This window comes from Bison bison, unplaced genomic scaffold (assembly GCF_000754665.1).
Source record: "Bison bison bison isolate TAMUID 2011002044 unplaced genomic scaffold, Bison_UMD1.0 scf7180017858770, whole genome shotgun sequence".
In the NCBI taxonomy this organism is placed as follows: Eukaryota; Metazoa; Chordata; class Mammalia; order Artiodactyla; family Bovidae; genus Bison; species Bison bison.
The window spans coordinates 178,164-204,651 of NW_011489342.1; the positions used below are offsets into that span (position 1 = coordinate 178,164).

The following is a 26,488-nucleotide window of genomic DNA, read 5'->3' on the forward strand; positions in this document are numbered from 1 at the left end:
TAGTCGGGGAACTAAGATCCCACATGCCACAGAGCAACTGAATTGTGTGCCATAACTAGAGAGGCCGTGGGCTGCCACTAAGACCTGATGCAGCCAAATATTTTTTTTTTAAGAGTAAATCAGAACACCAGCCCCTGAGCTCCTTGCCCTCTGGCTTCAGATTGGCTTCAGCTGATGGGAGCAGGACGGAGAAGATGAGTGTTTCCTCTCTCACCACTCTGCCCACTGCCAGCCACAGTTCTGGGGGTGGCTGTGTCCCTCCACCCACTCCTACCAGGCAGCCCCGCCCAGGCTCCCCCTGACCCTTCAGTCCCAGCATTAGATCGGCTTCCCACTCTTGACACCCAACAGCAGTCATGGGTACCTTGGCATCCTGACTGCACCGCCCCGCCCCAACCCCACCACACTCGTGTAAAGAGTCCTTTCATTCACTTCTCTTCAGACGTCCCACTTGAGTGTATGTTTCCAGCCAAGACCCTGACAGATACACCCCCTTTCTACTGTACAGCGATCTTCCACTTCTTTCAACTCACTCCTGCTGGGTTTTTAACCAAGGGGATTCTGGGGGCATGGCGTATTCTTATGGGAGAAATGAACCTTCAAATAAAACACAAAACCTGATAATTCAATATTTTATATATGAAAAATTCATTTTCCAACATTTGTTCCACTGAATGAGTGCACAGCATTTTCAGGAACTATCTCAGGGCTACATCAGTACAAAATAGTTTAAATTAGTCAAACAAAGTCGCTTCAAAAGGAAAATCATTGGTTACTTCAGGGTGAGTGCCACCACCATGAGGGGACATAGGCAGCAAGGTGGTTACTGCATAACATGACAGGTCAGCAGGCACAGTGTCCTACACAGAGAGGCCCCAGGCCTTAGGGCACTTCCTTCTCCGGGACAGAGGGGTGACAGAAATACATCACTTCGTTTATGCTCACCTGTTGGGATGACATTTCTGTCTTGGCTACAGTGAGATAACTCGAGTGTGGCTGAGCCATCAGCCCTACTTGTATCTATCTGATCAAAGGATTCAGGGCGGGAAGAGAGGGTGCTATGGGATAGAGTGATGAGAATAAGAAAGAGTAAAGCAGACAATCTTACGTGACAAATGCAGAATCAATTTCTCTGCTCATGGCACAACATGCCTTATGTCTGGTCCACTGATTTTCTTTGTAACCTCCAAGTTACCTGGCCAATAGAAGGACAACAAGGTGGGATGTGATTAACCAGAAAAGTGTGTGTGTGTGTGTGTGTGTGTGTAGGCATGGTGGAGACAGGGCATTACCAGGGGGGGGTGTGTGTGTGTGTGTATAGGCATGGTGGAGACTGGGCATTACCAGGTGTGTGTGTGTGTGTGTGTGTGTGTGTGTGTGTAGGTAGGCATGGTGGAGACAGGGCATTACCAGCTGTGTGTGTGTGTAGGCATCGTGGAGACTGGGAATTACCAGGTGTGTGTGTGTGTGTGTTTAGGCGTGGTGGAGACTGGGAATTACCAAGTGTGTGTGTGTGTGTGTTCAGGCGTGTTAGAGACTGGGATTTACCAGGTGTGTGTGTGTGTGTGTGTAGGCGTGGTGGAGACTGGGCATTACCAGGTCTTGTATAGGCTGCTAAGAAGTTTCCTGGGGCTGTCTGGGAATGCTGCTGGGACCTGCCCTCTCTTTTCTAGCCACCTGGAGAACACTTTGAAAACACCAGCAAGTTAACATTTTTAATCCTCTTTATGTAGATATCCCAGACACATTTTCCTCTGTTCCCTCCAAGATGATTACAACTTCTGTATGATGCTGTTTTCCTTTAATAACAAAGCCACCCACCCAGAAGGCTCACAAAACAATAGCTGACAATGCAGCACTTTGACTATTCTACACCACCCATGCAAAGGCCCCCGCACTGATTTTATGTAGTGTCACTGGCATCAGCCTAAAATTCTCACCATGAATATCAACCCACCCCGATGTATGTCCCAGGAGCTATGTGATCCGTCGACTACTTGCTGACCATCCCCTTCTGAGAGACCCGCGCACCCTCAGTGCACATTCTGCCACAACAGGGGCTTGGTATCACGCGAGTGGCTCATGGCAGGTTTAGAGTTCATCGTGTTTTGTCTCCTGGTCTTTGAGTTTAAATTCCTCAGCCGTGACCTTCCCATCTCCATTTCGGTCCTGGTTGGTGAACATATTCTTCACGATCATCTCAGCATCGAATCCAGGAGCAAGTTTCCCTTTTCCAGATGCCACCTGGGCATGAATGTACTCTGAGAACTGGAGAGAAAGAGGCAGTACAGACCATGAGACAGGGTAGCCAAAGACACCAAGCTGGAGCCTGAACAAGGCGGTCCTGGGACAGTGGGGTTGGAATTTGAGTCTGAGCCAGCACAACAGACAAAATCTTCTGAGCTATACGATCTAGATTTTTTTCCTCCAGCACGCGTGCTCAGTCGCTTCAGTTGTGTCCAATTCTGTGACCCCATGGACTGTAGCCCACCAGGCTCCTCTGTCCATAGGATTCTCTAGGCAAGAATACTGGAGTGGGTTGCCATGCCCTCCTCCAGGGGATCTTCCTGACTCAGAGGTAGAACCCGTATCTCCTGCATCACCTGCACTGCAAGCAGATTCTTCACCTCTGAGCCACCGGGGATGGCTTTAACCTCTGGATGCATGTTAAAAACCTTGGACAAAATGACTATAGGAGTGCTTAGGTTCCAGGCAGCCAGTACCTAGCAGTCACTGGAACTATCCTGTTTCCCTAAATCAACACTTAGTTTTCCACCTACGACTGATCCCCTAATCATCCTTGCCTCTGAAAATTCATTCATTCATACAATAAAACCTTACTGTCTACTGTATGCTGAGCAGCATTCTAGAGCCTAAAGATTCATCAATAAACAAAACATCCTGCTCTTGTAATTCTAGCGTACACTAGTGGAAAAGATACACTATTAAAAAGGAACATTTAGAATATTTTGCAAACACTAAAAAAGGAACATTTAAAAGGTAAGTAAACTACATATTAAGTTAGAAAATAAAATGCTCCAGAGAAAGGAAAGAGTCAGCCAAGTCAGGAAGATCAAGAGTACAGCCAGGGGAATTGGTTTAAGTATCAATTCGGTGGTCAGGGTAAATGCACAGTGCTAAAGAGAAGTGTGTATTGAGGCTTAAAGGAAGTGAGGGAACAAGCCTAGCAGTTACCTAGGGGAAATGTCTGCTGAGCAGAGAACAGTCGGTGCAAAGGCCCCGGGTGGACACATGCCCAGTGTGTTTACAGCACAGCAAAGGGAGAGTCGATGGAAGGAGGGCACAGCGAGCAGGTGGTAGAGGGCTTTGTGGGGCCCTTGGGGGCCATTGCAAAGACTTTGAATATAAAGGCATGTATGATTAGGCCAACAAATACAGCTGTTCTCTTACTGCTCGGCCAGCCCTTGCTTCACCTACACCCTACTCACAAGAAACCCTGCCCCAGCTAGTGATTGCTCTCCTCTTTATGCCAAAACAGCTCCACCTGCTAGTTTATTAAAGGGAAATATCTGCCCTCATGATGGTCTTAACCTGAGGGCCTGTGAGGGTTGTGTCCTAGCTGCTGGTTTCCTTGGTAACTGATGAGCCAACCTGACATTAATTCCCCTATTAATGGTAGCCTCCTTCACCTCCCGGAGAAGGCAATGACACCCCACTCCAGTACTCTTGCCTGGAAAATCCCATGGACAGAGGAGCCTGGTAGGCTGCAGTCCATGGGGTCGCTGAGCGTCAGACATGACTGAGTGACTTCCCTTTCACTTTTCACTTTCATGCATTGGAGAAGGAAATGGCAACCCACCCCAGTGTTCTTGCCTGGAGAATCCCAGGGACGGGGAGCCTGGTGGGCTGCCGTCTCTGGGGTCGCACAGAGTCGGACACGACTGCAGCGACTTAGCAGCAGCAGCAGCCTTCTCCCCCGGGTAGTAAAGGTTCCTGCTATGTCCTATCTGCCATATACTGTGGGGGTGACACTCCAGGACCTTTGCTGCAGACATGGAAGATCCCTGTTCAATAAGTTGTTGATGTCTCTGTCACCATCTCCAGGCTCTTTCTGCAGTCTCCAGGCTGGACAACTACAAGGGTTTGGGGCCTGCAGGATGCTGCCTGACGGGAGGCTTCTGCAGAGTTCTGAGATGAAGCGGGCCCTGTTCCAACTCACGTTTTAGAAGGACCACTCTGGCTGCTGTGAGGGGCAAGGGTGTGAGCAGGAAGACCTCTGCAGAGGTCCAAGTGGGAGGTGATGGACACTGGATTGAGGTGCTATGGAGCGGAGGTGATGAGAAGTGGTCAGGTTCTGGGTATATTTTCAAGAAAGAGCTAGAATAATTTCCTGATGGATTTAATCTAGCCTGTGAGAGGAAGAGGAGAGATGACTGGGTGCTCTCACCTGAGCAACTGGAAGGGAAGTGCTGTCATCGAATGAGATGGGAAAGGCTTTGGGTGAAGCAAGTTTTTGTGGGGATATTGGGGGTTCAGTGAATGACGATGTCAAGTGGGCAGCTGATACCTTAGTGTGAAGAGGACAGAAGACAGGCCCGGAGCTGCCAATCTAGAAGCCATCAGAATGAAGATGATAAAGCCTTAGGATGGGAGGGGGTCACCAAGGGATGATGTCAACGGGGAGGAGAGCAAAGTTCAGGACTTAGCCTGGGGCCCTCCACTCTGAAAAGCCCTGGGAGAAGCAGCTACCAGTGAGGCAGAAGGAACCTGGGGAAACTGTGAGGTGGAAGCCAGGAAAAGAAGGCATCTCAAAAAGGAAACAGCTGTGCTAAAGCAAGCTTGCGAACTGACCATTGGGTTCAGTGCCTGAGCAAGAAACCAAGTTCAGTGGCGTGGAGGATAAAGACCCAACAGGACTGGGTGTAAAAGAGATTAGGAGGAAAGGAACTGGAGGCAGGAAGGACAGACAACTCTTGAGGCTTCTGCTGTAAAGAAAGCAAAAAAAATAAAAGAAATGGAAAGATGCATTAATAAGGAAAAACAGCAGCATGCTCTTAAGCTAATGGGAATAGTCCAGAAGTTGGGAAAATGTGGATGATAGAAAAGAGAAGGGGAGAAGGCTGGAGCCACATCCTTGAACAAGGAGATGGGAACAGGCAGAGACCTGAAACTCCCCAGAGCTGCGACAAGACAAAGACTCTCTTGCCCAGCTCCACAAAGGGTGTCTCATTCAGGAGAAACAACACAGGATCTAGACGATCAAGACATCTACAAACCACTGGATGGCTGTGCAAACTTGGGCAAGCCATTTACCTTCTCTGTGCACAGCTGTTTTCTTCTGAAAAATAGGGGTGATTACCTGGCTGTCATGAGGGCTAAGCAAGATAATATATGTGAAAAACACTTAGAACCATGCAGGCCGCAGTGAGCACCCAGGAACGAAGAACTGAGTCCAGATCCGTGAGCCGTGGAATCAACCCCTGAACTTCTCAGGGCCTCAGTTTCTTCAAAGAGGAACTGTGAGCTTCGACTTAGAGGACTTAGTGTGTGTGTGTGCAAGCGCCTGACACACGAGCATGCAGTTTACAGATCACAAGGAGCAAGCAGCGGTATCCTCACTCTGAGTGGGTTCACATTCAGGATAGGTGCCCCAGCCCAGGGAGCTTCCCTGAGCTCCTTGGGCCCCACTTGTATTCAACAAGGTCAGTTACCTCTTCCAGGAGGACTTCTCCATCACCATCCTTGTCGATCTCTTCAAAGAGGTTGGCTGACACCTCACCGTTCCATACGAACATGTACCCCTCTGGCAGGCCAGCCACGAGCTCCAGCAGCTCGATGTCAAACACCAGCACGGCACTGCCGGGCACTTCTCCATCTGCCACAGGACAGGGGTGGAGGTGGCATTAACAACAAGGCAGCGAGCATGCCCCTCTGCCCCCCGCCCCAACACCCAGGCTCTGGCTGCCTCATGGATGGAGGAATCTCTTGGGACAGCAAAAAGTTCAGCCTCAGCAAGTGGTTTTTCCAAACTGTAGGTAGTGAGTCTCAAATCAATTTAAAGAATGAGACCAACGTTTTTTTAAATTAGTGAGAGAATAAAATCAGAGTACATTATACATAAAAAGGATAGATACTATTTTATGGAACTTAGTTTTAATCATATAAAACTAAATCTATATGTATTATTGTTGTTGCTCAGTCACTAAGTCATGTCCAACTCTTTGTGACCCCACGGACTGTAGCCCACCAGACTCTTGTATCCGTGGGGTTCTCTAGGTAAGAATACTGGAGTGGTTTGCCTTTCCTTTCTCCAGAGGATCTTCCTGGAGCAGGGATGAAACCCTCAGCTGCTGCATTGGCTGGCAGGTTCTTTACCACTGAGCCACCAGGGAAGCCCATATGTATACATATACGAGGTATAAATTGTATGCTTATGCATAACACTAATTGGGAGATAAAATGTAATTCTTACTGTGTCTTGGTGAAAAGAAGTTTAAAAGCAACCAGCAGAGACTACAATGGTACAACTTTTGAATAACTTTAACCACAGAACTTTAAGAATAATACATTATGCCTTAAAATGATGAGCCATAATGTGATTTGTAAACACAAATTCTAGAACAGTATATATAGTATGGGCCCAAAATAACTTAGAAGTATGTGACTATAATAAATGTAATGTGTATTATTTTAAATTATATATTGTAATTAATTATATGTCATGGGAGTATAATCTTACAGGATACATTTTTTTTTAAGTGTTTTTTCTCAGATTGGGGAAAATAGCATAGAGTATATCTTCTCCAATTATTTAAAAAATTTGAAAAAATCAATCCAAAGTGCCTATCACTTCTGTAAATTAGCACTTCCCATCTACTCCATTTCCAAACAGCAAAAGTACAAGAACTGAAAAAGAAGGGGTTCCCGCCAAACCCCATGAGGAGGGTTCATTTTGGCCAAAATCATGAATCAAACCATAATAGCTGTGAGGGCAAATACCACCAGTATTTCCAGAACTTGACACCAATCTTTTCCACAAGGAAATCTTCTTAGATAGCTTCTTAGATAGCATTCCACTGTCCCAGGAAACAGTTTCCCAAGGAAGCGCCGAGCTCATCTGGGAAGCCCTTTCAGTGACATTTCCCACACGTGAGTCTGAAGAGTCAAGGGTTTTTTGTTTTTTTTTTCTCCCACAGAAACCCCTGCTTAATCCCATTAACATGGCACTCACACCAAATTCATGGGGTTTTGAAATAAAAATGCTAAAGACTTGAATAAAAACCACAGCTTTTCTGGGTTGGGGTTTTAAATGGAAGAAGCATATTGTGTTAGAACATCAAAAAGCACAAAATACAAACAATGACCATGTCGCAGATGCCTTTTCTACTACAGACTCACCCACGCCAGCCTCGCCGTAGCCCAGGTGGGGCGGAATGATCACAGTCCGCTTCTCTCCAACGCACATCTCTCTGAGACCCATATCCATTCCCAGCACGACCTGTCCAAATCCTAAAACGATGTTATACGTTTTGCCTAAATTCCACCTGAAAATGAAACAGAAGAATCTCTGGTTAGGCCATCAACCCACTGGTACTTGAGCATGTCTTCCTGAGAACATGTCACTTCTGTGATCTTTCTGCCAAAGATACAGAACTCCTGTGGAATCATAAGGACACAAACCCACACTGAGGGACAGTCTGCAAAACAACCAGCCTGTAATCACCAAGTTTCAAGGTGAAAATTAAGGGACGACTGAGGAACTGGTTGAGAGTTTTGGGCATATTGCAATGAATCCTCTTGTTATAAAAGACCTTACAGAACATTTGGCAAAACAAGTGGGATATGCGTAAATACCTGCTAAGTCACTCAGTTTTAGTCAGTGTTCTGAAATTTTAGTCAGAAATTTTCATGAAAATTTTAAAAATATGTAATGTAGTTAAGACCCAGATTTGCATTCAGCAAGACCTGAGTCTGAATCCTGGTTCTGCCGCTTAATTTGACAGAAATATAGTTTTACAGTTTCCTCATCTATAAAATAGAGATAATAACAGCTATTGCACAGGATATTCTAAATAGCAAATAATATGCTTGGCACGGAGGAGAGCAAGCATCAGGAGCTCAATAAATGGACAGCCTTGAGAGTGCGACATGCTTGTGCCTGTAACACTCTATGACTTCAAAATAATAACAGTTAACTTGGGCCATGCTTTTAATGAGCCTTGATGCCCAAAATCCCAAGAGAATCCAAATAAAAGTCACCTCAATCAGTACTGAAAGTAAATCTATTTTCAAATTGATGCATTCCTATCACTTCCTAAAAGCAAACAATGGGAATATTCTTCAAATCCAAAGAAACATCTCCTGGCTATCTTGGTGCCCCCTTGATATCCATCACCAGGTGGTGACAAGGAAGGTACCGCCCCTTTGGTCACCTCCCCTTCTCACGCTTCCTAGCCTCCTGCAGGCGAAGGGCCAAAACAGCATTGGCATCTGTCCCACCTGGGGTGAAAGGGAAACAAAGCCAGTTCCAGAACACTGGACGCCTTGGCCCCAGGCCTGAGGGAGGGCTCGTCCTCTGCCCTACCCCAACACAACCCTCCTTTGTCAGCAGCACAGAGGCGCCCTCACACTGCCTCTCTCCAGGGACCCTGGGCAACTTCCCATGGGACAGTTGGGTTTCAAAATCTTACAGAATATCCAAGAACTCATTGAGTTATCAAATAACAAGTGTTTATTCTTTTCTGAGGCCAGTTTCAACACACATGAAGAGAACCCTCTAAACAAGAAACTTGTTTTTACATGTCATCTCTGAAAACCCAGCTCATTCTTTTCCCTCAAGTCATCCTTTTATTTTTGATTTGCCAGTTTCTGTCTCAGACATTCTCCTCATTCCTTCTGTGTATTCCCGGCTTCCCATTCGCCGCAAGCTTCCTGCTTCCTGCCTACAGGCAGCCCTCTCTGGCTCTCCACCCACGTTCCCCTCTCTCCCTTCCATCACAGACTCTCCCAGTCGCGATCAATGAGCAACAACAGCCGCACCTGCCAAGCTGTTAATAGAGCCCACGTGGGCTTGGGGTGGGGCCAGACCCCATCCTCCAGAAGAAGCTCCTCCCACACACAGGTAAGCCTTCTCCTGCCGCACTTCCCACGACCCTGGTACTCTGAAACTTCCACCCAGGAGAGAACCCGCAGGGCCGCCCAGACACTGCTCTTTCGTGTCAATGTACACGTGACACAAATGACTCCCGTGGTTCAGGATGGAGTCTCTGGGAAGAGGAAGGAGTGTCACGTGGCTCCTGCATGCTCTGTAAGAATATTGTGCATCCGCCAAACAGGCCTCAGAAGCAGGAAATCGGATTCCCCCACCCCACAAGAGACGCATATCCTGATCCACCAAAGAAATTCCTTTGTTCATTTCCCACCCCCACTTCCCCTTTCCAAAGCTGTAGGAGGACCAACAAGAATAGGAATGTCAGCCCCAGCAATGACAGCTGGCCATCGGCCTTACAGGCTGTCCTAACCTTGTTTTCCCATGCACAAGCTCACTGAACCCAGAACAAATGCAAGCCATGCTTCTTCCCCACTGTCCTCCACAAGTTTCTAATCATTAGTGCAGTGAAGTTTGTTGTAAGCTAGATTCTCCTGTAAATCTGGGCCCCAGGAGCTAGAGCATATTTCATTGATTCTGTAATGCACATTTTTTCACATTTTAATTTCTTCTTGATTTGGGATACATCTTACAACAGACATCATGTTGTTATTTTTTGACAGCGTTCTTAGTTTCTTGAGATACATAAAATGATGCTTCTAACAACCAACACATTTTAGATCTGATGAAATACATTAAATGCTTTAGGTCTCAAAGCACCAGAGAGAATGCTCTGAGCAGTATGTCCCTCAAGCTCTCCACACCTGGCCACACTCTGTCACCTGAGGCTAGAAGACAAAGGGATGGGTAAGAAGGAGATAAGACCCTCTCCATCTAGAATAAATGCAGTAGCACATATTTATATGAAGCTGTTCTTTCTCCTTAAGACTAAACTTAGGATTCTAAGCCAGGCTCAGTACAAAAATGGATGTATTTATATGGAGACACAAAGAAAGGCTGAAAATGTTTCCTTCCCAAAGAGAATAGCATATTACCTTGGCTCAGATGGTAAAGAATCCGCATGTAATGCAGGAGACCTGGGTTCGATCCCTGGGTTGGGAAGATCCCCTGGAGAAGGGACCAGCTACCTCCTCCAGTATTCTAGCCTGGAGAATTCCATGGACAGAGGAGTCTGGCAGGCTACAGTCCATGGGGTCGCAGAGTTGGACGTGACTGAGCGACTTTCACTTCCAAAGACAATCTAAAGATTCAGATACATAAGGAGCAAAGCTCCTTTTACCTGCATGATACTAGTATACACTGTTGATTCCTAGTAATATGGTTTTAGATTCATCTCAATTAATATTTATAAAATACTTCCTTTGCGTTCTGTTCTGGGCTAAGTGTAAGGAGTAAAAAGATGAATAAACATGTTGAGTATCTAAGGTGTTCAGACCAGCAACAGTGATAGAAACAAAAACAGCTACAAGGTGTGTGCGCAGCTCAATCTCTCAGTCATGTCCGACTCTAGTGACTCCATGGACTGTAGCCCACCAGGCTCCTCTGTCCATGGGATTTCCCAGGTGAGAATACTGGAGTGCGTTGCCATTTCCTCCTCCAGGGGATCTTCCTGACCCAGGGATCAAAGCCACGTCTCCTGTGTCTCATGCATTGGCAGGCGAATTCTTTACCACTGAGCCACCTGGGAAGCCCCCAACTAAAAGGCAGGTAATACATAAAACATTATGAGACTACAGAAGTGAGAACAGTTGATTCTTCCTAGGAACTAGGCAAAGACCTTGCGAAAAGGGAAGGCACTGAGACCAGGGCAGAGGTTCGCCAGAAGGAAGGATGAACGCGGTGCACATCCTGCACCACGGCACACGGCACCCCTGGGCGGCGGAAGACGGACCTCAGCAGAAGATGAGACTGCTGAGGCAGAACGGAGCGACAAGAGAGCCTCACGTGCCTCCAGAGAGACTCTGGAGCTTGGATTTTATCTGTGGGTTAATTTTTAAAGACAGTAGTTACGAGATCTTTTCAGACAGTTTCAAGGGGACAAGATGAGACCGTTCAGAGGGAACTCTTAGAACAAGGTACCGGAGTAGTGACGTACACTTAAGACACACAGTGCAAAGGCAGGGAAGCAAAAGCCCTCGATGAGTATCGGGACAAGGAAAGGGGGGCCACGGGAATACCGACTGTTATCCGCCAGGCTCACACCCCACCGATCCCTGCTGCCCTTACGTGGAATCCAGCAGGGTCCCATCCAGAAGTGAGGCATTGTAGTGATACTTGAGGTAATCCCCTTTCTTACTCAGCACTGAGCAGTCAGGGGGCTTGTAGTGGGAGGTGATGCTGATGGAGTCTGACGGGTTGTGAAAGTCAATCACGTGGATGTCAAACACCAGCACGGCCGAGCCAGGGATGTTCCCTAGAGGACAGACACAGGCAATTAGAATAGTAGCAGCACACCTGACCCCTCGTGTCACCAGGTACGCGTCACAGACCTCAGTGAGAAACGCAGGGACCCAGCTATGTAATCCTAGGGATGCTGGAAGAACAAAGCTAGAAGGGCTGTTAAAATGTAAACTAACTCAGTTTTATAGATGGGGAAACTGAGGCACAGATTTGTCCAGGGTCCACAGTCAGGAGCACAGTTTGGACTAAAAGTCAAGACAGTGCACTACTGCCCCATGGAATGGTTAAGCCTGAAAGACTTACGGCTAAGTTCATCAGAGATGAGAAAACTAAAGCTCAGCCAATTAACACTTGCCCCGCTCCTGCTAGAAGAGGTGAAATAAGAAAATCAGTTAGAGAAATAAAATCACTTTAGTGCCCTACCACTGCTCAAGAGAAGCAAAACAACAGTAACTTCATGGGGGGAAGTTCAGTTCAGTCGCTGAGCTGTGTCCAACTCTTTGCGACCCCACGGACTGCAGCACGCCAGGCTTCCCTGTCCATCACCAACTCCCGGAACTTGCTCACACTCATGTCCATTGAGTCGGTGATGCTATCCAACAATCTCATCCTCTGTCATCCCCTTCTCCTCCTGCCTTCAATCTTTCCCAGCATTAGGGTCTTTCCCAGCATCAGCATCATGGGGGAAAATACCTAGCTAAAACTGGCCCATATACACCCCTTAAGATATACACCTAACAGTTCACAAAGTGCTTTATGACACGTCCTGTTCTACACGAAGTTATTGCACTTCCACTTTTGAGAACATTATCTCACATCGTATATGAGATAATGTTTTACACTGTGTGTGTGTGTGTGTGTGTGTGCGCGCTAAGTCACTTCAGTTGTCTGACTCTTTGTGACCCAGTGAACCATAGCCTGCCAGGCTGCTCTGTCCATGGGATACTCCAGGCATGAATACTGGAGTGGGTAGCCATGCTCTTCTCCAGGGGATCTTCCGACCCTGGGATTGAACCCACATCTCTTACATCTCCTGCAATGGCAGGCAGGTCCTTTACCACTAGAGCCACCTGGGAAGCCCATTTTACACTTTACAAAGCATTTTTCACATACATTCTCTTATTAAATCTCTGCAGCAACCTTATTGGGTAAATATTATCATAAATTCAGGAACAGCAATTCCTGCATGAATCTAATGACCGCTTCTAGGGAGGCATCAGTTGTTAACCACATTTGCCAAATCATTTCAGAATTTAAATGTAAAAGATTTGTGAACAGTAATACTTATAATCAAGAATGTATAATATTTTCATTAGCATTTTGCAGACAAGCAAACCAACTCATATATAACTTGTTCAAGAAAATAACACAGCTATCAACAGAATTCAGTAAAGATACGTGAACATCAACAGCCCCTCCTCACCCCGCAGATCTTCCAACTCCCACCATGTACTTTTCTGTTTTTTGTCTGCTTTCTCTCTAACACATACTTAATGGATAGGTGCTTATTAAGTACCAGGCACTCTTGTAAGTGCTTTAGATGTATAGTTTATTTAATCTCATTATAATCATATTCCCAACCTACAGATGAGGAAACCGAGGCACAGGTTTAGACACCTGCCCGAAGTTACCAAGGTGTAATTAGAGAAGCTTGTGCGTCCACAGCAGAACACAGGTGCCTGATATTCACTAGTGATGGGGAGTTGCTAATGTGAGCAGTAACAAGATGCAGGATCTTTTCCATAGGAACCAGGTACTGCCAACTGCCATAGGAAGGTGCTCAGAAACCAGAGTCAAGGGCCGCTCTCTGCAGGAAACAGGACATGCTAACAGGGGTGAGTGGCTGTGGAGCCATCTCAGTAGTTTCTCAATCTTGGTTATCCCTTACAATCAACTGGGAATGAACCTTGAAAACATTATGCTCTGACACAGAAAGACAAATATTGTATGTTTTCAATTATGTGAGACACTTGGAATAGGCAAACTCGTGGAGACAGAAAGTAGAATGACGGTTCACATGGGCTGGAGGGAAAGAGGGTAATGGAGAGTTTGGGATGATGGAAAAGTTCTGGGTATGTTGATGGTTATACCACATTGTGAATAAATTCAATGGCACAGAACTGTAAACTTTAAAAAGTGTTTAAATGGTAAATATGTACATTTCACCACAATAAAAATTAATTCACCACATTCACAGAATAAAAGAAAAAGTCATGATGACCTGAAAAAAAAAATCACCTGGGTGCCCTCTAAGATTCAATTAGCTTATCTAGTGCAGTGGTCTGTCTCGGTCTTGGGCGCTATCAGGATGTCCTGCAGAACTGGGTGAAAATACAAAGGGCCAGGGCTTTTCCCCGGCAGCACCTTTGGTTCTGTAATCTTTTAGCTCTCAGGCGATTCTCTTCTGCGACAGCACCAACATTTGAGAACAGCTGAACTAGAGTGCCGCCAGGCATAGTATGTTCTGTTGTTTCCCAGGGCTTTTGTGTTGCTTTGTTTTGCCCCTCTAAGGGGCAGCCAAGTTTAAGGAACACTGTGCTAAATGGTCTGTAAGTGAGCAGCGGATGCTGTTTAGGAAGCCCTTGAATCATGGTGCTGGAGAAGACTCTTGAGAGTCCCTTGGACAGCAAGGAGATCAAACCAGTCCATCCTAAAGGAAATCAACCCTGAATATTCATTGGAAGGGCTGATGCTGAAGCTGAAGCTCCAGTACTTTGACGACCTGATGCAAAGAGTCAACCAGGGAACAGAACCTGAAGCTGGGAAAGATTGAAGGCAAAAGGAGAAGAGGGCAGCAGAGGATGAAATGGTTAGATAGCATCACTGACTCAAGAGACATGAATTTGAGCAAACTGCAAGAGATACTGAAGGACAGGGAAGCCTGGCATGCTGCAGTTCATGGGGTCGCAAAGAGTTGGACACGACTGAGTGACTGAAAATCTCCATGAAGAGGACCAGGCTGCAGGCCATGGTTGGTATAGGAGATTGGTGAGAAAGAAAGCTGCATCTTGAGCAGTTCCATTAACTTCTCTGAAGAAAGTATGTGGATGAAGCCCAGAAAGGGACAAGGACCTGATGGCACTGGGCCAATGCAAATTTAACCTCCCTGTGCCAACTGTATGACTGAACTACATTCAAGATGGCTGTTCTCTTGCTCTCTGTCCTGCCCCTGCTTGACCAATTCCTGCTTCACTCACATCACTGTCCAATTATCTTAATCACAGTGCTTAATCAGTAACTGCCTACAGGTGTGGCCGGTGCCAGATGCTGGTTTTCCTAGTAACTGATGATGAGCCAACCTGATGACAGTTCCCCCTATAAATGGTGGCCCATTCTCCCCAGTGTAGGGGAGCAAAATTTACCACCCCAAAACATCTCTTTGACATGTGCATTATTTCAAGTTGAGAGCAAGACCCAAAAGACTCAAACAAAAACCCTCTTTTATCTCCTACTTAACTGCCTAAAGAATGTAGATAGAGGACCTGTTCGGGGGTAGGGGAGGTGGGGAGCTATACCATAGATTACTACAGTATGAATTAGGTGTGTAGACAGGGAGGAAACTAGCAGTCTGTTAGTTAAAATTTCTCTCAGGTCCCAATGTCTGTGTGGCCTAACAAATATCTGTATACCTAACACTTGCTTTACCTTCTCCAAGTCAATCACCTTCCTCCCTTTTGAAGTCTGAAAACACTACACCCAACATCCTCTTCTGTCTTTAGCTAAAGGTGATGTTAAGGCGAGGGCTTCAAACATTTTGGTGAGTTACTCAGTTTCCTTAGATTCCTCCCATATATACGTCCTTAAACTTTGATTTTCTCCTGTTATTCTGTCTCATATCAATTTAATTCCTAGACCAGCCAGAAGAACCTAGAAGCATAGAGGAAATGATTTTCCTCCCCATTACCAGCAAACTTGAAATCTAGCTTTTCATCATGGCACCAACCTCCTCTTTGAATAAACCCATAACCAATGCAGAAAAGTAGTCATCAATTTTCTCCACTAGATAAGCTTCCTCAAGAAGAGACACAGATGACAAAAAAATAAAGCCGACTGGCACTTTGGACCAGAAGGAAGCTCGGTGACTCCTTGGAAGCATGGGTTTCCTCTGAGAGCTCTGGGACTTCCGGTTGGAGTCCTCAGTTCTCCATATATGGGTATCAACAAGTCACAGCCTAATGGAAAGGCATTCTTCCCCTCCACTTGTGACACAGGCAGTAAGAGCCCTGGGTCCAATTCAGCTCCATACTAATTAGCTATTGTGGACTCAACCTCTTTGGGGCTCATGTTCTTAACTGAGAACTGTTTTGAAGTTTGAACGAGCTTATATATGAGAAGTCTTTGAGAGTATGGGTCAAACATTAGCTTCTCTTTCAACTTTTGAAAAAGAGTGCTTAAAAGAAAATGTGCTCAAGAGAGGGGGGAGATATATGTATACTAATAGCTGATTCATGCTGTTGTACAGCAGAAACTAACATTATAAAACAACTATCCTCCAATTTAAAAAAAAGGTAATGTGGAAGTTGGGGGGCAGAAAACCATTGAGGAAGTGATGCTTCCACAACCCTGCAGTAGAATTTATTCTCCACTTCACGGTCGGGAACATATCCAGGTGCTCTAAAGTTAGGGCTGAACCCCATGGAACAAAGCAGACAGTAAAAAGGCCCAGAGCCTTTACAGAAGGACCATCCCCTCCCCTCCATCAACCCTGTAAGAGAACATAACTGCAACAAAATGAAATGCTGATCAATTGGAGAACCCAAGAAGAGCCCAGCATTTCTTCCTTCCGCAAATATTCCCGATCCTGTGGTATTCGGTAAGGAAGCTACAGATTTCCTCTGGGTCCTGACACCCTTCTAAGGTCAGTCCCTCCATGATTAAAGTTAGGTCCTGTGCAAATCCTGCAGAAGGCTAGAGGTACTTGTTAACCAACAGGTCAGAGACAGATCCTGTGCAAGAGCACCTGGGTGTTACTTGCCAGGGTGCCCCTCCCTCCATGGCAACACATGATTCAGGGTGAAGCAGCCTTGTGCCCAGAAAATTTATGAGACTTTAAATGCTTCCCAGAACTTTATATAATTCTTTGCAAACTATCTCATACTTGAGAGAAAGCCAAAAGTAGAAAAATAATTTAACCAAATGTTTTCCATCAGCAATATTCTTCTTAGGGAAAGGAAGAATTAGTTCTAAGGGCATACAAAACAGGGTACTCTGAAAGTATTTGTTTATTCCTGTATGTGTTTGTCTAGAAGTAGATATTTGCATGGGGCTTCCCTGGTGGCTCAGCAGTAAAGAATCCACCTGCAGTGCAGGAGGTGTGGGAGCTGCGGGTTCAATCCCTAGGTTGCAAAGATCCCAGAGGAGGGCATGGCAACCCACTCAAGTATTCTTGCCTGAAGAGTCCCACAAACAGAGAAGCCTGGATGGCTGCAGTCCACAGGGTTGCACAGATTTGAACAGGACTGAAGTGACTTGGTACAGCACAGACATTTACATAATACAAAAAAAAAAGACCATCAAGACACTAGACAAACAGGACAGGAAGTGAGGCCTGCTGAATGATCTTAAGATCGTAAGCTGTGACTTCTTGTGGCTTTATAACAGAAATTTAAGTCAGAGAAAAAAATACAACCAACCTGGGGCTTCTTAGACCTTTCAAACAAATCCTACTGGGAAAATTCTGAAATCCATATGATAGATGCAGTAGTAGAAGTCAGAAGAGGGTTAACAAAATGAATGTGTACAGCCAGCCAGGCCAGCCAGCAAAAAGAACACAAAAGCAAAACAATACTGCATCAACTATTCCTAAGTTAGCAAAGTTCCTGGTATATTAGAAAAAAAGAAAGGAAATATGGTTTGGAATAGATATGCACATTTGCACAAATATGGTTTATGCAACCATTAAAATTCTATGCAACCTGTTGGCATAAAACACTGTTCACAACATATTAGGTAAAGAGAAATTACAAAGTAATATGTGTAGATGATCACAATTTTTGTCAGTATTTATTAGTGTAAATGGATATGTATTTCCTTTTACCAATACAGATTCACATATACTCAAGATACAGAAGTATACAACCACTTTATAGTTGTATTAGTTTCCTAATGCTGCTGTAACAAATTACCACAAACTTGGTGGCTTAAAACAACAGAAATGTATTCTTATAACTCAGGGGTCAAAGTCTAAACTAAAGTTATTGGCAGGGATGCGTTTCTTTTGGAGGTTTCAGAGGAGAATCTGTTTTCTCATCTTTCAAGCTTCTCAAGGTCACCCTTCTTCCTCGGCTTGTGGCCCCTTCCTCCAGTTTCTCAGTCAGCAGCCTAGCATTTTCTCCTCTCTCTGGTCTCTTATAAAGATCCTGCTGCTGCTGCTGCTGCTAAGTCGCTTCAGTCATATCTAACTCTGTGCGACCCCATAGACTCTGTGCAGCCCACCAGGCTCCCCCGTCTCTGGGATTCTCCAGGCAAGAACACTGGAGTGGGTTGCCATTTCCTTCTCCAATGCAGGAAAGTGAAAAGTGAAAGTGAAGTTGCTCAGTCGTGTCCGACTTTTAGCGACTCCATGGACTGCAGCCTACCAGGCTCCTCCGTACATGGGATTTTCCAAGCAAGAGTACTGGAGTGGGGTGCCATTGCCTTCTCCATATAAAGATCCTAGGAAGTACATTAAGGCCATCTGGATGATCCAGGATAACCTCCTCATCTCAAGACCCTCACCTTAATTATATCTGCAAAGTCTCTTTTGCCATGTAAAATAGCATATTCACATGTTCTGCAGATTAGAACATGGACATCTTTGTGGCCAGTATTCCATCTACCATATTAATAATGCTTATTCCTGGCTGGTGAGATTATGGGAAATTTTTGTTGTTGATGAGCTCTGTTTTCTTTTTCTAAAGTCAACATATATGATGTGATTTTTTAAAAAAGTTTGCTCTTTGGGTGACAAATATTCTAAAACTGGATTAATATGATAACTGTACATCTCAATACATTTACTAAAAGTCATTGAGTTGTATACCTAAAATAGGTGAATTTTATGGCATATTTCAATAAAGTTGTTAAAAACAAAAACCAAAATACAATGCACAGTATAGCAAATACAGACAACAATATTATAATCATCAAACTTGCTCATTATCAATTATCCCAACCCCCTCAAAAAAATGGTAATTATGTACCATGACAGAAGGGCTTCCCAGATGGCTCAGTGGTAAAGAATCTCCCTGCTAATACAGGAGACTCAGGTTTGATCCCTGTGTCACGTTCGATCCCTAGGTCAGGAACATCCCCTGGAGTAGGAAATGGGAACCCATTCCAGTATTCTTGCCTGGGAAATCCCATGGCCAGAAGAACCTGGCAGGCTATACAGTCCATGTGGTCGCAAAGAGTCGGACACAACTGAGCGACTGAACACACGCCATGATAGAGGTGCTAATTATCACTACAATGGCAATCACATTACAATATATAAACATATCAAAATAGCATGTACACTTTAAATGCACACAATGTTATATGTCAAATATACTTCAACAAAAGAAGCGGGAGTTGGCATTTACTTTCAAATAGCTCAACAAAGAGAAAATAGTTTTACACATACAGAAAAAATAAATACATAGCAAGATGTTAACAACTGGTGAATCTAAGTGGAGTTCATTGCACAGTTCTTTCCACTCTGATGTAGTTTTAAATTTTTCAAAAGGAAGACGGGCAGGGGTAACAGGGGGAAACGGCAGAGCACCTCTAGAAACTAGAGTTATATTTGAGCATTCAAGTCTGAGGCTAGACTTTAGCTTCTATGCTTTGGCTCTCAAGAGGCCCTATTCCAAGCATTGTGGAAGCAGCAATTAGTGCTCTCAGTTTATCCTAGAAGCACCCAGAGCTCACCTCTTCCTTCCTCACCATACCCCAGGTGAGGGGGGACCACGATCCTCCGCTTCTCTCCGATGCAGACGCCAAGTAAACCTTCATCAATCCCAGGAATCACGTAGCCCTGCCCAATGTACGTGTCAAAAGTGCGGTTCCGCGAGTAGCTGGGAAAGAGGAAAAGAGCTTGGTCACAAGGGACGCCGCAGTTGCTGTGGAACAGGTTCCATGAAGCAGCCAGAGCGCGGAGGCCTCCAGACCAGAGATGCGGTGCACCCTAGAGCCGGAGGATGAGCCAGGAAACATGCTTCCCTGAAATGGCGAACAAGGGTCCACACACGGCGTGGGAGCTGCTTCCAGCAGAAATGCTCACATAAAGAAGCCCTCCAGCACTTGGCTTTAGTCAGGTTATGAACTGGATGCAGGTTACAAGAAGCAACCATGCAGGAATGTAGCTAATGGAAACGACTGTACTCTTGGGGACCATGTTTAGTCAATGAAAAAAGCATCAAGAGGTCCTTAACAGAAACTAAGAATTTATCTGTGAGCTCCTGTAAACAGTTTTATTTAGAAGTTTTAAAGTCTTCTATTACTCTAATATAAAGTTTCAAAGGAAAGCCAAAAAAGGGAAAAAATTTAAAAAGAAATTAAGAATTTCTCTAAAGAGGAGAACACCTGTTTACGTGAGACATGAATATTTGGACTGCCAGAAAAGTAGTATATGTACTGAGAGCAGTTTAACTCTCCAGTCTCCACCAGGGCCTGGATGAACCCTCCCTGCTGTAATTGCTGCTCATCAAGCCACCTCCGGGTGAGTACCTGCCTTTCTCAATGTCTCTGGCAGGAGACCCAAGCATTCCGCTCAGTGGAGAGATCCAACCTCTCTGGTTCTGATTACACTTTGAGTTTGGAGAGAATTGGGATAAATTTCCCAAAGCCTGGTGATTCCAGAATAAAATAATAAAACTTCAAACGTCAGGTCTGCTACCAAACTGACCTGCAATGATCTGCGCCCATTACCCACCCTTACATGGCGCAGATGTGGCAAAAAGCTTGTCCTGAAAGAGCCAGTTCACTATCAGTGTCTCTTCAAACACAGCCCAAGGATGATGGCCTCAGAGAGAATGGCCAGCAGTGGGGGCAGGGAGATAAAAAGGCAGAGCTGTGAGGCGCTCTTCCTTCTCAGCACCCCTCAGGGACCACAGAGCCACAGAGCATGAAGAAATGACAGTATCAAGTGACTCTCCTCAGCCAGGAAGCAGATTATTTACATAATTATCTGCATTTCATTGTATATGAATGGAAGACCTATTACATCATCACACTAGTTCCCTGTGAAGAGGGGAACTAGGAGGTTGATGGTCAAGGAGAGGGGGAAAATTCTTCCTTGTTTATCCTTTTATACTTCTAGAATTTTAAATCATGTCAATGTATCACTTAATAGGAAAAAAAATGTTTAAAGAGAAAAAGAAAAAAAAAATAAAGAGAAAAAGAATATTCTCTATCATACAAATTAAAAAGTTACCATAGCTAAAGGTGTGATAGTGGCCCAGGAATAATAGCTAGATCACTGGAAAGGGATAAAAATTCTAGACCAAGACTCAAAGTGTATGTAAGAATGTAGTACATAATAAATGTCAGATTTTGGATGAGTGAGGAAAAGACAAGTTATTCAATAGTGCTGGAAAAACTAGCTAACCATCTGGGAAAAAAACATTTAGATCCTTATGGTCATACTGAACACCACAATAAATTCCAGATGGATTACAGATTTAAACATGAAAGAGTTTACAAGCATGGAGAGAGTCTGTGGAAGGTTTTTAATATTTGCCTCAAGTGGTGAAAATGGAAGGGGTTGATGTGAAATTATTACATTTTACTAAATATCTTTGCATTGTTTCACTTATACAATAAGAACATAATAGTTTCTCAAATAAAAATTCTAATAGAGAATATTTTAAAGGATAAAAAAAAACAATGAGAAAGGCATGAGGAAAATACAGGTAGATATTTATATACCCTAGGCGAGGGGAGAACTTTTAGCAAGTTATCCAAAACAGAATATATATGTGTAAGAATTTACATAAGAATAAAGGAAGCCATAAAGTAGATGTGGAATGCATTTAACAACATAAAAGGTTATATTTAAAACAGAACAAAAATCACAATAACCAAAATTAAAATGCAAATAAATAAGCAATATGCCTTCAACAATATGCAACCATAAAAGAGTTAATATCTTTAATGTATCAAAATCCAAATTAATAAGAAAAGGACAAATGCCAATATCCTCAATATAAAAACAGGCAAAAGACACAACCAGGTAAATCACAAAAGAAAACATCCAAATAGTCAATAAACATTTTAAAGAATTTCAACCTTAATAGCAATCAAATAAATTCCGATTAAAATTATAAAATTCTATTTTTCTCCTATAAATTAGCAAAAATAATTTATAAATGATACCTAATGTTGCTGAGTTTGCAGGGAATGGGGTACTCTTAGTGATGTAAAACCTTCCTTAAGGATAGCTTAGTAGTTATATCAAAAGCTGTAAAAATACACATAACTTTAGATCTAGAGATTCTTCTAGACATTTATCCTAAGGAAACAATTATATTATTTAAGATTTTACTACAAAAGTAAGTACTGCAGCTCTACTTAGAACATCAAAAGGTAGAAAATAATGAGGACTGATTACTAAATTAAAGCAAATCTTTATAATGGAATATTACTTAGCTCTTAAGATGAGTTAGATCCCAGTATACTAAAATGGAAATCTGTTTGAAACCTAAGAAAACTGTGGTTCCATTAATAAGGGAAGAAATCTGGTATCTACTTGGAAAATGGCCTTTCAACTAGAAATATAATTCCAGGGAACAAAAGACAGAACCAAGCTCATATGTGACTCAATCACACACATGTGCACAAACACACACATACAGACACACTGAGTTTTTTTGATAGAAAAAGAATAAAAACAACTCCATGTCATCAGTGGGGAATGGTTAAATAAATATGGTATGGTCACCCAATTCACTACACAGACAAAAAAATGAGTTCTCTCAATGCATTAATATGGAAAAAGTCCCAAAGTGAAAAAAAGCAAGGGGCAGAATAGTGCATATAGTACATAGCATTATGTTCCGTATGGATATATAATACATAATGTTATATATGTGTGCATATAGTATTCTATATGCTATATTCTATAAAGGGAGAAGATATTAATAATATAACAGTTGTATTTGATTATATCTGCATTAGAAAAAAATCCACACGCTTGAAGAATAAGAAAAGAAACTTATTAATAAAAGTGGTTAACTCTAAGTGGCTTGTGGAGAGGGGGATGTAAGGTTGGCAGGGGTGATTAATACAACATATCTTAATGCATATTTTGTTTTAATTTTGAACAATGTAACTATTGCCTTTTTCCAAAAAATCAAATGAAAAATTTAAAAGAAGGGATCCTAGGAGCAGGAAATGACTTATGCAAATAAAAGTATACCATATAAAAATTCTTCTGTAATGTTTCCAGATGACTAATTAAACAGGAAGCCTCTTACCTCAGAGAGACAAGAAGACTGCTGTCACTACTTGTTTGCTCTATAGGAAGCTAAAGGAATGTCTCCCAAACAACACAAACCAAATGCCTGTTGCCTGATCAAGACTGCAAGCTAAGCATGATAAACAATACAAAACTGAGTAATGACAGGCTCAGTAATTAGCCTCCTAATTAGTATCAGGATGGGAGGAGCATAATGCAGTCAAACAGTTCCTGCAGCAGATAAGTCATCTAAGTTTGCAAAGCGCTTCCACCCACCTTCTCTCTTTAATCTAACCATCTCTTTGAGAGCTAACAACAGGCAAAAAACTGATGCTCAGAGAGGTTAAATGCCTCAGTGCACCACATACAGGGCCTGGAATCCAGGTCTCCTGATACTAGGTCTGTTCTCTTTCCATCCTACGGCCTGGACTTCACTTCCAGTCACTTCCCGTCTCAGACTCAAGAGCTGGGTTTGTACTTGGATCATTGAGCACGGTCTACAGGGGTGGTGGGAGTTAGCATGAGCCCTCCTGCTTTCCTACAGAGCCCAGGAAGACTGTTCTAACAGCCTCTGAAGGAATTCAGTATCAAATAATACAAACCTATATGGAAGATGAAAATACTAACTCCAGATCAGCACTGACAAGCATACAGATCATGGTCCCACCAGCTGTAAACTGTAGTTAATAGATGTTCTGGTCAGTGAAGGACCCTGTTTGCTCACCTGGAATCAAAGAATGTGCCGTCCAGGAGTGTGCCGTTGTAATGATACCTGAGAAAGTCCCCGCTTTGACTTCGCCGCTCACAGTTTTCAGGCACTACTTTATTCTCAATGGAAATGCCATCCTTAGGGTTATGGAGGTCCAATAACGCAACATCAAACACCAGAGATGCCTGACCAGGAATGTCTTTCCCTAGAGTGGAATGAAGTAAGATGATGAAATCAGGACACAAGATTTAGGAAGTACTGTAACTACAATTCAACACCCACAGCATTGGTGTTACACATTCCTTGAAGTTTTCAAGCCAAGGAAATAAATGTTCTTTCATGTCTTGGGTGGTTCCCCATGGAACCTTCTGTCTCACTATGGTGTCCAATCGTGGGCTGACAGGTATAATTTGAAACCTGGCTTCCTCAGAAACAGGAGCAAACCAATATTAATGACATGGAGACCACTGTGACCACATTTTCTATGCTTGTGCTTGCAAATCAAGGCCTTGTGTGGGAGGTTATGCACCCACATGCAAACCCAAATACATACCTCTGTGGGCTTCTATTTGTGTACAGATGCAAATCGCAGACATTCCAAAGCTCGGACATGGTTCTGGAGAACACTACCTAGACTTGTTCTTTGGAACTCGTAGTCAATTTTCAAAAAATTTATTTTATTGAAGTATAGTTGCTTTATAATGTTAATTTTTGCTGTATAGAAAAGTGATTCAGTCATATATTTTTTTTTTCATATTCTTTTCCATTATGGTTTACTGCAGGACACTGATTGTAGTTCCCTGTTCTATACAGTAGAAGCATGTTGCCCCTTCATTCCATACACAATAGCTTCCATCTGCTAATTCCAAACTCCCCATCCATTCCTTTCCCACCGCCCTCCCCCTTGGCAACCACAAGTCTGTTCTCTGTCTGGGAACTTGCAGCTAATTTTTTAAAGAGGCAAAAATTCACTCCTTTAAATGCATCCAAAACAACATATAAACAAAACTAAAGTTAGCTAAGAGGGGGGAAAAAATGCCACCCACAATCCAAAATAGAAATAGTCCTCAAATCATGTCTATCTCATTTCAGGGTGGTACTGCTTCTCTTGGATATTCCTGGCAGTGAGGATTTATTGAATATGTGCAATGGGATAATGCACATGAAGAGATTACTGGGCACTAACTCTTCTTGCAGAGGTCAACATCCACCAATACCTGACTCTAAACCCAGGACTCTGGGATAAAAGGAAGTTAGTGACCTGACAAACACCTCTGTCAACACTCTTACTTGCCATTTGTTATGCCGTAAAAGGAGAAGGCCTGGGCAAGCGAACCACTGGGCATCCTGAGCCTGTGCTCCTTCAGCTGTCTCTGTTGCAGAACCATTCCCCCATCTCCTTTCCTTCAGAGGAATGGTGAAGTCTGCTGAAAGTGGGCTGCCAAGCTGGCCTCTGGAATGCCAGGTGTGATCAATGCCTCAATTGCAGGTGTGGGTATGGGAGGGTGTGTGTAGAATGTTAATCTTTTGTACTTTTCTCTATCTTTTAATTTAATAGAAAATAGAACACCTTAAAGTTTCACTTAACCCTGAAAGTGAAGTGAAAATGTTTGTCGTTCAGTCGTGTTCGACTCTTTGTGACCCCATGGACTGTAGCCCACCAGGCTCCTCTGTCCATGGAATTTTCCAGGCAAGAATACTGGAGTGGGTTGCCATTTCCTTCTCCAGGGGATTTTCCTACCCAGGGATCAAACCCACATTGCAGGCAGATTCTTTACTGTCTGAGCCACCAGGGAAGCCCTAGTGTTTAAATTTTTCTAGCATTATTAGGTACTACCTGAATGTTTGCTTTTTTATAACAATTTTCAGTTCAGTTCAGTGGCTCAGTCATGTCCAACTCTTTGCAACCCCATAGACTGCAGCAGGCCAGGTCTCCCTGTCCGTCATCAGCTCCCGGAGTTTACTCAAACTCATGTCCATTGAGTTGATGATGCCATCCAACCATCTCATCTTCTGTCATCCCCTTCTCCTCCAGCCTTCAGTCTTTTCCAGCATCAGGGTCTTTTCCAACAAGTCAGTTCTTCAAATCAGGTGGCCAAAGTACTGGAGTTTCAGCTTCAGTATCACTCCTTCCAATGAATATTCAGGACTGATTTCCTTTAGGATGGACTGGTTGGATCTCCAGTACCTGGTTGCTGTCCAAGGGACTCTCAAGAGTCTTCTCCAACACCTCAGTTCAAAAGCATCAATTCGTTGGTGCTCAGCTTTCTTTATAGTCCAACTCTCACATCCATACATGACTACTGGAAAAACCATAATTTTGACTAGATGGACCTTTGTTGGTAAAGTAAGGTCTCTGCTTTTTAATATGCTGTCTAGGTCAGAAGCAATTGAAGTGACTTAGCAGCAGCAGCAGGAGAAGGCAATGGCAACCCACTCCAGTACTCTTGCCTGGAAAATCCCAGGGACGGAGGAGCCTGGTAGGCTGCAGTCCATGGGGTCAAGAAGAGTCGGACACGACTGAGTGACTTCACTTTCACTTTTCACTTTATGCATTGGAGGAGGAAATGGCAACCCACTCCAGTGTTCTAGCCTGGAGAATCCTAGGGATTCTTGTGGGGCCTTGTGGGCTGCCGTCTATGGGGTTGCACAGAGTCGGACACGACTGAAGTGATTTAGCAGCAGCAGCAGCAGCTAGGTTGATCATAGCTTTTCTTCCAAAGAGCAAGCGTCTTTTAATTTCGTGGCTGCAGTCACCATCTGCAGTGATTTTAGAGCCCAAAAAATAAAGTTGGTCACTGTTTCCATTGTTTCCCCATCTATTTGCCATGAAGTGATGGGACCAGATGCCATGATCTTAGTTTTCTGAATGTTGAGTTTTAAGCCAACTTTT

General features: G+C 43.8%; 1 protein-coding gene across 1 annotated transcript in view; it reads right to left on the reverse strand.

The window, feature by feature from the left end:
• Nucleotides 1–618: 618 nt before the first annotated feature.
• FKBP9 (FK506 binding protein 9, 63 kDa) overlaps nt 619–26,488 on the reverse strand; it is a 29,523-nt gene continuing 3,653 nt past the window's right edge. Inside the window, exons 4-9 of the mRNA XM_010829004.1 lie at nt 23,611–23,800; nt 19,361–19,506; nt 11,297–11,483; nt 7,360–7,505; nt 5,673–5,836; nt 619–2,268 (exon numbers count right to left, since the gene is read on the reverse strand). Coding sequence (XP_010827306.1) covers nt 2,092–2,268; nt 5,673–5,836; nt 7,360–7,505; nt 11,297–11,483; nt 19,361–19,506; nt 23,611–23,800 — 1,010 coding nt within the window. The 3' untranslated portion in view covers nt 619–2,091. The remainder of the gene's footprint in view (nt 2,269–5,672; nt 5,837–7,359; nt 7,506–11,296; nt 11,484–19,360; nt 19,507–23,610; nt 23,801–26,488) is intronic.